Below are 12,648 nucleotides of genomic sequence, written 5' to 3' on the forward strand. Positions count from 1 at the left end.
TCAGCTATTTTATTTATAGCACATGCCCTGTAAGTATCAAGATCACTTATTATGGAGCTGAGGCTGCAGTGTGTAGGTTTTATGGTACTCTAATTCCATTACCTGGCAGCTGATTTCAATTCTTTGATGCCTTTGAGACCTCTGGATGCCTATACCCTGTCTTAGAGCAGAGTTTCTCAACCTCTGTCCCTGGACCGGCAGCAGTATCATCTGAGAGTTTGCTATAAATGTAAATTCTCAGGACCTATTCTAGATCTTCCAAATGAAAAACTCTGGAGGTGGGGCCTAGCAATCTGTATTTTAGCAAGCCTTTCTAATTGTTACTGTTCATGCTTAAGTCTGGAAACCACTTTTTCAGAGAAGTTTACAAGAACTCTGAGGTCTTCCATTGAGTCACAGTGAGAAACTACAGTTTGAGATTATCCCAAAGGAGCTTTGCTGAACTTCAACCCCATAGCTCCTAGTAATTACTTGAGGAGTTCAGGCAACTTGGAATGCGTATCACTGAAACCATCTCTCGTAGGAAACGGCCCAAGTCTTGAGAAAATCTCCACACTGGCTATAAGATATAAGTCATGTAATACCCAAATGAGAGGCCATTCATTCATTTAATCAACAGATGTTTGAACATGTACTAAGCCCTGGTCATATATCTGAGTCAAGGATCTTGTGGTCAGAGAAAGAAGATAAGATGTGAGTAGAATTATATAATACATGGGAGAAGAGTTCACCTTTAACTCAAAGATATCAGACTCAAATTCAAGGGAAATCAACTGCAGCGTTAGCTACTGGTTTTATAACAATGGATAGCCATAAATATTTGTCAAGCTACCATAAAGATAATCAGTGGTGAGGTTTGGAAAAATGAATTTTGTGATTCTGTGTGGCATGAGCAAGAAGAATAAGGAAACAGAGAGGGAAGACCATAAAATATAACACTTGAGAAGAGTAGGACCTCACCTAGGATGGACATAAAACCCAAAGGAATTTTACCACTGATTGGCTATGAGATTATTAGTAATGAAAAGGAGTAAGTGGAACATGCATCTGAAGTTTGGAGACTAAAGAAGTGAGATTATTATGTTACTATAAAATTTAAGCGAAATAAAATGTGAAGGCGTGAGATGGGAAGCTTGTTATGTTGTGAACATGTTGAATGTGAAATGCATGCTGAACATCCAAATTAAGGGGTTCAAGTTACAGGTTCACAAGAAAAAAAACAGGATTGGACATGTAAATTAGGGAGACATCTACACAGAATTGACTGTTGTTGTCATGGAAAGAAAGGGGATTTTTAAGGGAAAGAAGGCTGAGAGAAAAACGAAGCAAGCCATAGAAAACATCTTGAGAAATGACAGCATTTATAGATTGGAATAGAGATGTCCATGGAGGAGGCGGAGGAACCAGAAACAGTGTCATGTAAGCAGTATCACTTACCCGTATTGGTGGGAACAGTTGTTTACATCTCTTCTGAGTCATAAGTGCTCTATTCTTTTCAGTGTTCATGTTGGTGTGGTTTTCAAAGATTTTTAAGCCTACGGAAGACAAAGGTCAAGGAATGAGGATCTAGACATTACACATGCCAGATTTGAGCATACTTCAACACTTTGTAGTACTTTGTAGAAAATTGGAGAGCTCCCTCCCAGAAAGAAAATAGTCCATGCATGAAATCATTCTGCAATCTGCCATCTGACTTAAAGAGTCCTCCTTTTGGCCCATGACCCCTGTACTACTCTTAGATCAACTACACATTGATCCTCTGGAAATAGACTGTTGTCTTGTCTGCATATTCTACTAGACTGGAAGCTACTGACCCATATAATAAAGGAAGATTTTTATCTCATAGATATGGCATGTTAATATCTAATAAATGGACATTTCAATTAAATATTAACTGGTATTATAGCTTTATTTGTGCTATTTTCTACGATTTCTTAGTCAACTAAAGTGTTTACATCAACAAAATGATACCACTATAGACTCCTGACATATGTGTACAGACATGGTATAACAAATATGATTATTGTTTTTCGTGAAAATTAAATTTTATTTGTAATATGTACAACTATATCCTGGTTGAAGAATAAAGAAAATACCAAATACCAAAATATGACATGTTTGGGACGATCTTTTTTTTTTTTTAACCTTTTTTTTTAACCTGAAAGCTGCTTTAAAAAAGTCTCCCATAGCTAAAGATGTTTTCCCAGGGATCCTGTAGTGTAGTTACTAGTTTCTTATACACCTATTTTAACTTTAGATAAAGTAAACAGCTTTCTGAGTTTTCTCTAACAAGTTTCAGAATGACTTCTAAGTCGCTCACAATTATAAGACTACTAAAATGAACACACATATATGGATCTTTGGAAGTGAGCTTTAGTGTCCCTGAAGGCAAAAGGAGTGTTCCAAAGCCACCGAGAGCAAGTCAAGGATGCCTATCTGTCTTTGATGTTTTGTACTCCAAAAGTTTTTAATTATCTATGCTAAATGCAAAGTTCATTTTGTTCTGGAATTTAGGAGTGTTTCAATGCAGCTTGATCTAATAATCAAGTAATATGCTGACAATCATCAGAGAAGCACAAAAGAAAGCTAAGGATATTGGTATTAATAGACTCACTGTATTGACAGTATCTAGAATTGAGATGAATTATGAATCCTGATATCACACTCTGAAAAGGACATTGACAAATGAAAGACTAGGCAGAAGATAAATGACTTCTTCTTCTTAGAAGCAACAAGTGAGAATTTGGGGATGTTTAAGTTAAAAAATTAAGATGAAGATAATGCATGATTGTAGCCATCAAATATTTGAAGAGTTCTTTTGTTAAAAAAAAGGGGAAGGATGAGGAACAAAATCATATTTTAGAACTAAGTTTCATCCATTTTATATTGTAGTTTTGATTCTTATCATCAAACTGATTAACGTGATAATTTGGTGATATTTTATATATGAGATAAGTGGAGATCCAAAAAACAATATGTTTTTCTATAATTCAGTGTGCTGATAGTCTCAGTCCTAAGACCCAAGAACCAGCTCCCAATAAAAAGTTAATTATTCTAAGTTTGGTTTTATTTTCTCTTCAACAGAAAACCAGCACAGTGCACACAACCTAAAAATCATTTTTCCACAATCAAGCCCATTTCAGCTTTCTGTTTTTTATCAACAGAGTAAAATCACCAAAGGAAGGATTAGGTGGTGTACAATTATTTAGACTAAGAACATACTATCCAAATATGTCGAAGCCATCAAGATTCTTCTCTGTGATCTGTGCATGAAAAGTATGGAAGTTAACATTTCATTGTTCTTTTCATTATTTTTTTCTCTTACTGTCTTAATAACAGCAACAGAAAAATATAACCCTCCCTCATACCCCCAAATTAGTTCCAGAATACTAGGCATTATTGAATTCTTAATGAAAATCAGCGAAGACTCTTCTTTGGTCTCTGAGAAGTGGGACATTTGGAGATGTTTATGAAAAGAAGTGAATCTTTTCATGTCCTATTGTTTTTTTTTTTTTTTTTGTAGAGTAGTGACTTCAACTTTACTCTGTAATGTTTTTGACAGATAATAAAGATTATGATGCATATTTATCATACACCAAAGTGGATCCTGACCAGTGGAATCAAGAGACTGGGGAAGAAGAACGCTTTGCTCTTGAAATCCTACCTGATATGCTTGAAAAGCATTATGGATATAAGTTGTTTATACCAGATAGAGATTTAATCCCAACTGGAAGTAAGTTAATGTTTTCATTTAAGAGTGTGCATATTCTTATTGTCTGTCTGCATAATCATCATTTTTTAGACCGGATTTTAACTTTTGGTTCTTCTCCGTCTGTCAGTTTTTCAAGAAAGAAATGTCATTGCGTGTTCATCTGAAAAATAAGTTTTGATACCCCTGAAGAGCTACTTCCATTATTCTATAAAGCATCTCATGTTATGAGCCTTGACATTTAAAGAAACGATATGAGCGATTTGTACCTGGGAAACTATTTCTAACACTGAGAGAAGAAAAGTCCATACACTATTCAAAGTGATCATTGGCTATTTTCATCTTCTCAGAGTTTTACCCAACAGCCAGCAATTCTCATTAAATGTGAGAGAAAGAGAGAGTCTACCAAGGCTTTCTGGACCAAATGTTCAATTTACTTATTCTGACAAACCCTTTTCTCTTTTGTAGCATACATTGAAGATGTGGCAAGGTGTGTAGATCAAAGCAAGCGGCTAATTATTGTCATGACCCCAAATTACGTAGTCAGAAGGGGCTGGAGCATCTTTGAGCTGGAGACCAGACTTCGAAACATGCTTGTGACTGGAGAAATTAAAGTAATACTAATTGAGTGCAGTGAACTACGAGGAATTATGAACTACCAGGAGGTGGAGGCCCTCAAGCACACCATCAAGCTCCTGACCGTTATTAAATGGCATGGACCAAAATGCAACAAGTTGAACTCTAAGTTCTGGAAACGTTTACAATATGAAATGCCTTTTAAGAGGATAGAACCCATTACACATGAGCAGGCTTTAGATGTTAGTGAGCAGGGGCCTTTTGGGGAGCTGCAGACTGTCTCAGCCATTTCCATGGCTGCGGCCACCTCCACAGCTCTAGCCACTGCCCATCCAGATCTCCGTTCCACCTTTCACAACACGTACCATTCACAGATGCGTCAGAAACACTACTACCGAAGCTATGAGTACGACGTACCTCCTACCGGCACCCTGCCTCTTACCTCCATAGGAAATCAGCATACCTACTGTAACATCCCTATGACACTCATCAACGGGCAGCGGCCACAGACAAAATCGAGCAGGGAGCAGAATCCAGATGAGGCCCACACAAACAGTGCCATCCTGCCGCTGTTGCCAAGGGAGACCAGTATATCCAGTGTGATTTGGTGACAGAAAAGCAAGGGACGTCCAGTCCCTGGGAGTTTGCGTGGAGTCTGCAGTCCAGTGCCTGGAACTAAATCCTCGACTGCTGCTGTTAAAAACATGCATTACAATCTCTAGAACACGAGGAAAAACAGGGTCTTGTACATATGTTTTTTGCAATTTCTTTGTAGCATCAGTGTCTTCCTGTTTTACCACGTCTCTTACCATTACATTTTTTGACTTTGTTTTATATGTCATTGGAATTTGTAAATTTACATTTTTTTAAAGAAGAGACTTCTGTATAGATAGAAAACCCTTTTTTGCTTCATTAGTTTAGTTTTAGAATGGGTTTTCATTTCCTTTCCTTGATTTTGTTTTGCTTTTAACATTTCCTTGGGGTGCTTGGACAAATCTATCCGATGGGACAAGGAGCACCGGATCCTCTCTTGGGTTCTGCCTAGGATCAGCAGGGCCAATGTGGGCCTTCAGAGAGCAGTGCAACGAATGCCAGCATTGCCATTTGGGGAAGAAAAAAAAAACCATGAGAAGAACACTTGTTCATAGGAGGGCCCCGCCAATCAGAGCCCTGAATCTCTTCCTTGTCCCACCTCATTCCCCACCTCTACCCTTCTAATGGCGGCATGATATGTAAACTCTGAGAAGGGGTGGGGGTGGGTCTAACTGTCTTAACATTTAATTCACTGCTCTTCAGAATACACTCCAGACCCAAAAGTGTGCTAGTCACTTGACAGTGACCACTACAGAGTGCTAAGAAGAGAAGATCAAGGGCATGAAAATGGGGGAGAGTGTGCTGTTTCCGTTTTATAAATGAGTTGATGTACCCTTATATAAATATATATATATATATATATATATATATAAAACACACAGCAAAACAAAAGAAACAAACAAAAAAAACCAAAAAAACAAAAAAACAACAAAAAAAATCAAGCCCTATATTTGATCACTTCCTGGAAAGGCATGAATGTGTTTGTGGCTGTTTTTGTTTAATATTCTACTTCCTCTTTTCCCTCTATAATTTTTCTGCAAATGAGATTATGTGCAAATGCCAGGCAAGTTAACTCAAAAGGGTGAATCAACACAAGTCAAAATGAAATTTACGTTGAAGGCTTCCAAACCAAAGGGAAGGACAGGATGTGTCATCAAATATATTTTGTCACCTTGTATTATACAAAATGTTATTTTCTAAAGAGTCAGAACAAATCTGTGAAACTTATTGTGGGATCCCCTTGTATTTAAATGTTAATTCGCTGTATTTAATTTTCACTGCTATATTCAGAATCAAGTGTGTGGTTTCAGTTTGTGAACATAAGCAACACTTATTAATATCAAAGTGTTTATATAAGAACTCAGGAGGTCAAACATATGAATACCAACAGAAATCAGTATTTTCAAAATAAACATTATTTACACAAAATAGTTTTTAAATTAGATGAGAAAGTATTTAAAATAATTAATTTTACTGTATAAAGAATTAGTTTTATTTTAACGGTATAATTCTGTCTTTCAGAAACAGAAAGCTGATGCTCCCAGGAAATACATCCCTTACCATTTAGCTTTATGTTTGAAATCGATGACATAAGCAGCTAATACATATTCATGTTGAAAATGATGCAAAATCAATCATAAAGGAACTTGCAGAGGGCACAATTCCTCAAGGGAAATATTACCTAAGTAGCTTTTAGTTTAAAAAAAAAATCAATGTGATGAAAACACTGATAATAGAACTTACACATTACTTCAGTGACTCACTGTAGGAACTTCCATTCCGGTCCTTGTCTGTGGGCTTGTGTAGTGACTTGTATGTTTGGTTTCTTCCTAACAGCGTATAACGAGAACACAGTTCTGAAGCAGCTGTGGTCACAATACTAAGGTGTGAGTAGGCCACACGCACTAAAACGTAAACTTCAGCCGAGTTCACTGGGGAGGGTAAAATTGAATTGCAAATGTATGAGAGGTGATTATAAAAATTTTGTAACAATGCAAAAGTCTCATATTTGTGTGACAAGGGAAAGGAGCCTTGGGATGTACATTGATTTTTATTTGGTAAAAAAATGCTTATTTCCCTTACAACTCACCTGGGTCCTTCTCTACAATCTGTTCTTTCTTCTCGAGCTCCCCTTGGACCTGTGTCACATTTTCACAAACCAGAATTGAAGCTGCAAGGACACATAAACTTGAAGGTCAGCTTTGCACATTGGGTTATTTTCAGAATCCAAGAAGGCCATTGTTTACTTTGTACTATGGACACTTGTCAGGGACTGGTGGCAGTGAACCTCATTGGACTGGATTCCAGATCCCCCCAGTGCTCAGAAAACTGCAAACATGGCAATGGCCTGGTTTGTTTGTTTGTTTCTTTCTTTCTTTCTTTCTTTCTTTCTTTCTTTTTTAAGTGTACGATGGAAGTGTGGAATAAATGTAGGGGAAGTAATCAGACCACAGTCATATTTTAGGCATCCATAGGTGTTAATTTAGCTGCATTGGGAGTACATTTTTTGTTCTATTTTTAGTGTAGATTTAAGCACTTTGAATAGCATGATTCAGGGATTGATGGGTAATATTTGATATTCTCACAACTTAAAACCTTTCTTTTCCTCTAATGCTTTGTCATATTTTTAGAAAATGAAATAAATGGAGAAGAAGCTATCTCTGGCTTTAGAAACATTCCTCCCAAGTATTCCTCTATCAGCTCCTTGTGAGAACAAATGAAGGAAACTGTCATGTGTTCACGTGCTCTATGTTTAACAAAAGTTATGTTAGAATTCACAATAAAGAGAGAAGAAAATGTATTTTCCCTAGTGCTTAGGTTTCATCCTTCTCTTTTTTTTGGTGGGGGCTATGGGGAATAAGAATATGCTAGTTGTAAAAACATAGTTGGAAGTGTGACTATGTTAGCCAAGCTGAGGGAGATAATGGGCTTCTGGACTTGGACATGCGTGATGTTTGGCCTTGCCTGTTTTTCATCAATCGCTGCTCAGACTCTCAGTGACATATTATGGATTCGAAAGTCCACCTGGTTCTTTAATGTAACCTCTACTTGCTGCCTGTGAGCGTCCTGCCCTTTATACTGGTGCTCAAATCTTTGATTATTTAATTTGTAATCCATTCCTTACGACTCCTACGGGCAGAGAAGAAATTTGTATCTCATGCAGCCAGTGGGTTTACGTTTAGATCAATTATACGAAGTAAATCTAAGACACAACGAGTTAAGAGACCTGAAGCTACTACATTTCTATAGCTAAACAACTGATTGTTCAGTCAACCATTTTGTGTTTATTACTTTCTTCATAGTCTATGTATTTGAACCTTATGGACCTAAATACCTAGAGACTGCTTTCTTCCTTATTTCGTTATTATTTAGCATTTTATAACAAGAACAAATATTAACTGAGAGCCAATCCTAAACACCAAGTAAGTTTTGTTTATCCTAGAATAGTCGTTAACTTTCACAGATACCACTTATGTGAATTAAGATCACCGTTTCCAGGAGAACATTAAATCGTACACTTGTAATCTGATTCTGGAATGACACCCTAGTTCTCCTCTTTCTAAGAAGTGATTTTTATCTTGTGCTTAATTTCTGTCTTTTTAAAATTTAGTTTAAGTTAAATCATTAGTCCCAGAAGAAAGCTTACTAAATTTTACTTGTGCAAGTAAGATGAATGGAACTAAGAGAATCCGTAGACACAAAAGAGGAAAATCCCTTACTGTTTGTGATCTGAACTTGCTTGTTCATTATTCCCATTATTGTCATGGTTGATTAAGAAAGGTGAACTATTGTTGAATGAGTAACAAATCCTACCTGCAGACACATATGCCCTATCACTGAAGAGTTTTTTAACAATATATATTGTTATTACAAAGAGATGATGATGCAACTGAGTTCCCTAGTGGGAGCAGCATGTTCATGGAAACAGAGATATTCCTTGTCTTATCACTAACCCTTCCCAATTTATTGTTCTGAAGAAAGAATGTAACCAACAGTCAAGTTTGGATTATTCTTAACAATAAACCTTAAACTTGGGTTCAAGGATACCTTGAGTCTATAAAAAAGGATTAAAGGAAATAACAAAGCCCTTGAAATTCCAGACAAAATTTTGAATGTGGGCAAAACTATGTCTTCTGGGATCTGAGTCTCAAAAGACATCTGTCACCTAAAAGGTTATTGATGTTTGGATTTAGAGCATATTCTCAGAAACTGACATTCGGAAAAACCATATATCTTGCAGACTCTGTGATGGCTACTATTCCTTACCTTCACTCATGAAAATTCAGGGGATGATTATTGTTCTTTTAACAAACAGAGGCAATTCCTCTTCCAACATAACCCAACTTTGTGGGAGACTTGGTTTATAGTGAGGAAAAACTTTCCTTGATGACAAGTAATTCACACCCAAATAAATGAGAGTTGACTAACTACTATGATAGTTTACTCACTTCTTAATTTACTCAAAAGATAGTTTGGGGGAGTGTGAAATCAGGCCATTTGGCATGATGCCTTATTTCATTAAACTTTTTTATGGTTTGGATTTAATCACGTTTCTTACAACAAAACTTAGAAGAATTAATCTAGTGCAGGAGTAGAAGAAACAACCATTTGACCTGTTTTTCCAAAGGGATACAGTTTTCTTATGCTAAGATTTAGAATTGGCTACACGCTTTGTTTTCAGTAGCTGTGCTTTGGCCAGTTTTAGAACTTATGATACAACTTTGGGGCAGGACGAAGAATTTAGAGGCTAAACTGAAGAGAGGTGGTAGTTATTTAAAGTTTTACTTTTTACTCATGATTGGCAACAAAATGAAAGTCTGTGCTGTCTCAATAACTAAGATACTGCCACACAGAACTGTAAGACCTGTATGAGTTTGGATAAAGGATGATAATTATGACTTGATCCTAATCCTAATTTTGTGTGTTTTGTCATCATCAAACTTCAGTTACATGCATAGAAAAGGCCCAGAATGAAAAGAAGGAACTCTGTTCTAATCTTCCATCAAGTATCATTTCTTCCTTCCAGGCTCAAAATACAAAACATCTCTCCATTATAGACACATAAGATAACATAAAAAGAAAAATTTCCTTCTGCTCTTTAGTAAACGTTCCTCTAAATAGTCTCTGAGTCCACTGACAAACTCATGTTTCTGGATTGTTCATTGAAGTAAGTCAAGTAAGGCATTATTGTTTTTCTACCATTCACTACCTTTGTTGATGCATCCCCCAGGGTCCACAGCCTGAAAAGTATTCTCTTACTAACAAAGGCAATTGCTCTAAGTCATTACACTGTATTCCCTCCACTACTTAATGAGTAGAAACCGAAGAACTACACATGAACTTGAGACTATTACATGTAATATTGATGTTGTGTAAATTTCAGTCTTCATAGTCCAGATAACCTTAAGTTTCAAAGGGCATGCTGGTCATTACAAAAAAAAAAAAGATTTAATGTAAAATGACATATTACATAGTGCATGAACATGTGGCAAAGTAATTTGGATCTATTCTTACTAGTCAATGAGAGACTAAATTTGGGGAGATCAGACGTGAGTGTTTTAGGTTAATTCTCAACTGGGATGAACACATCTTTATGTTAGGATACATGGACAGTTGTCCATATTCCTTGCAACATATGCTCCTGGTAGCTAGACTCCTTAGAGTGTTCTTTCCACCAAAGTAGTGGAAATATGTTCATATAACTTGCTATTGAATTGTAAAAACTTTTGCATTTTCAGAGTTTGAGGGAACCCAAATAGGAAAGTGAATTTAGTCATTTTCCTCTGCTGGTGTTCAAGTCAAATTTTAAACTCAGACACTCTCAGAAATGTTTAACAGTCAGTAAAAAAGTGCATTTTACATAGTGTTTCTCTTTAGTTTTGCCTACCCTCTTTGATTTTGTACAATCTAGAATGTATGTAACTCATGTGTAGGTGATGGAGGCGCTCCTTTTTTTCTTAGAATACTTACGATTATATATTTGGTTTTGCTTTGACTAGCAATAGGAAAATAGACAAATACAAGTGTAAAAATGAGAAATTTTAAACTTGAATTATAATTTGTGTTTTATAGTCGTTTCATAAGTCTGTTGCTCTCTATGAGTATGCTCTCTATATATCCTGTAAAAATAAATTTATATGTTACATAGAAATTCAAGAAATTAAATTATTTATTAAGCTACAAATGTTTCTTCTGGTTTCTACCTGATCGTAGATGAAAATAAATTAAATAATGTGTTGTTGGAACCTATGTAAGTACCTTCGTTAATTTGATAACTCTTGTTATACTTTTCTCTCCCTCTCTGTTCATGTCTGTATAAGCTTATAATTCTTAAACTTCGATCCTATTATGATTATGAAGAAAGGGACTTAAATGGCCAGTTGGCTGAACAAAGAGAAAAACCTTGTTGAAAAGTCAAGTGCATTTGCAATCTGTCTTTTTTGCTTCACTACTGGATTTGTGAGAAGTTTGAATCACAAACTCAATCACTTAGAAGTTACTATCACATTAATGATCTTTTCAAGGTCAAATTCTGCATCTTTCCTTCATCTGTTTCATCAAATTCTTTGAGAAACAAAATGAAAGGAATGATAACGTTTGAATTCTCTTTGCTGTTTCTTTTCCTTACTTCTTGCTCCCCAGGTATTTTATTCCTTTCTTTTTAGGGTACTACTCACATAAGGACCTTAAAATAAAGTCCCCTCAGGTAATATTTTAAAGTGACCAAGATCTTTAATCATCTTATTTTTTTTTTCTACTCTATTTGCACCTACTCATAGTGCACAGTTATTCCTAAAGGGAAATGTTTTTGGCCTTATTTTTCATTTTATGTTAAAGATAAATAAGGTTATTATTTATTTATTTGGGGGGAAGGGATAGTGGTAAATCTTTCCATCACAAGCGTAACAAGTGAACAACCATAAACCTCTCAGAATAAATGAGCTGTTTAGGCAAAATTCATATCTTAGGACAGCTGTTTATGAAACACTTATCAAAGATGAAGCAGAGATAAATCATTATGAATAATTGAAAGTAATATTTTTTAAACCGTAAGATTATTTCCGGTTGGACTTCAAAGTAATTAACATATTTAAAATCTCATAAAGTCATTTCTACCTCGGTAGGGTTTTTCATTGTGAAAAAAAATAACTTCTACTGAAAAAGAAAAATGTTATATGGATTATGACTCAATGTGTCAATGCAATTTAATATTGCATTTTAAATTGTGAATCATAGGACCTGACCCATTATTAAAAATATCAGGAGAGAACTCTATAGTTGAAGAGTATTTGGGACTATTTGTGCACCTCACACACATACATTCTCAGGAACTTTCAATCATGCTCATATTATTAACAGGTGGTTAAAAGACTGATACTCAAGGAACATCTTATTTCTGGAAGATTCCTAATTGACATCAGATCTACATTGACTAGAAAATAAGAAACATAGAATGAAACAAATATTCAGAGAATTAAATTAGTGTGACCTGTTCACTTAATGCTGTAGGATTTTTAACATGTATGTGTGGCCTGTAAGAGTAATTCAAACACATTGGTTCATTAAGCTTGAATTTTCAATCAATGTTTAATGCCCAGTGATACTTCTCTGTGTGGGGGAGGGTGGGGTGAAGTTCTAAAGGTTAGAGAACATCTAAATTTGACAAATAGTTTAGCCAATTATTTGTCCAAATTAGGGGTTTTTATCCCAGTGATATGTTGGTTTGAGATGGTACACAGAGGGAGATCTTTATTTATAATTATGTATTT

General features: G+C 35.6%; 1 protein-coding gene across 1 annotated transcript in view; it reads left to right on the plus strand.

The window, feature by feature from the left end:
• IL1RAPL1 (interleukin 1 receptor accessory protein like 1) overlaps nt 1-6,319 on the plus strand; it is a 922,977-nt gene extending 916,658 nt beyond the window's left edge. The window contains exons 11-12 of the mRNA XM_032475399.1: nt 3,563-3,733; nt 4,178-6,319. Coding sequence (XP_032331290.1) covers nt 3,563-3,733; nt 4,178-4,896 — 890 coding nt within the window. The 3' untranslated portion in view covers nt 4,897-6,319. The remainder of the gene's footprint in view (nt 1-3,562; nt 3,734-4,177) is intronic.
• Nucleotides 6,320-12,648: the final 6,329 nt, after the last annotated feature.

Source organism: Camelus ferus, chromosome X (assembly GCF_009834535.1).
Source record: "Camelus ferus isolate YT-003-E chromosome X, BCGSAC_Cfer_1.0, whole genome shotgun sequence".
In the NCBI taxonomy this organism is placed as follows: domain Eukaryota; kingdom Metazoa; phylum Chordata; class Mammalia; order Artiodactyla; family Camelidae; genus Camelus; species Camelus ferus.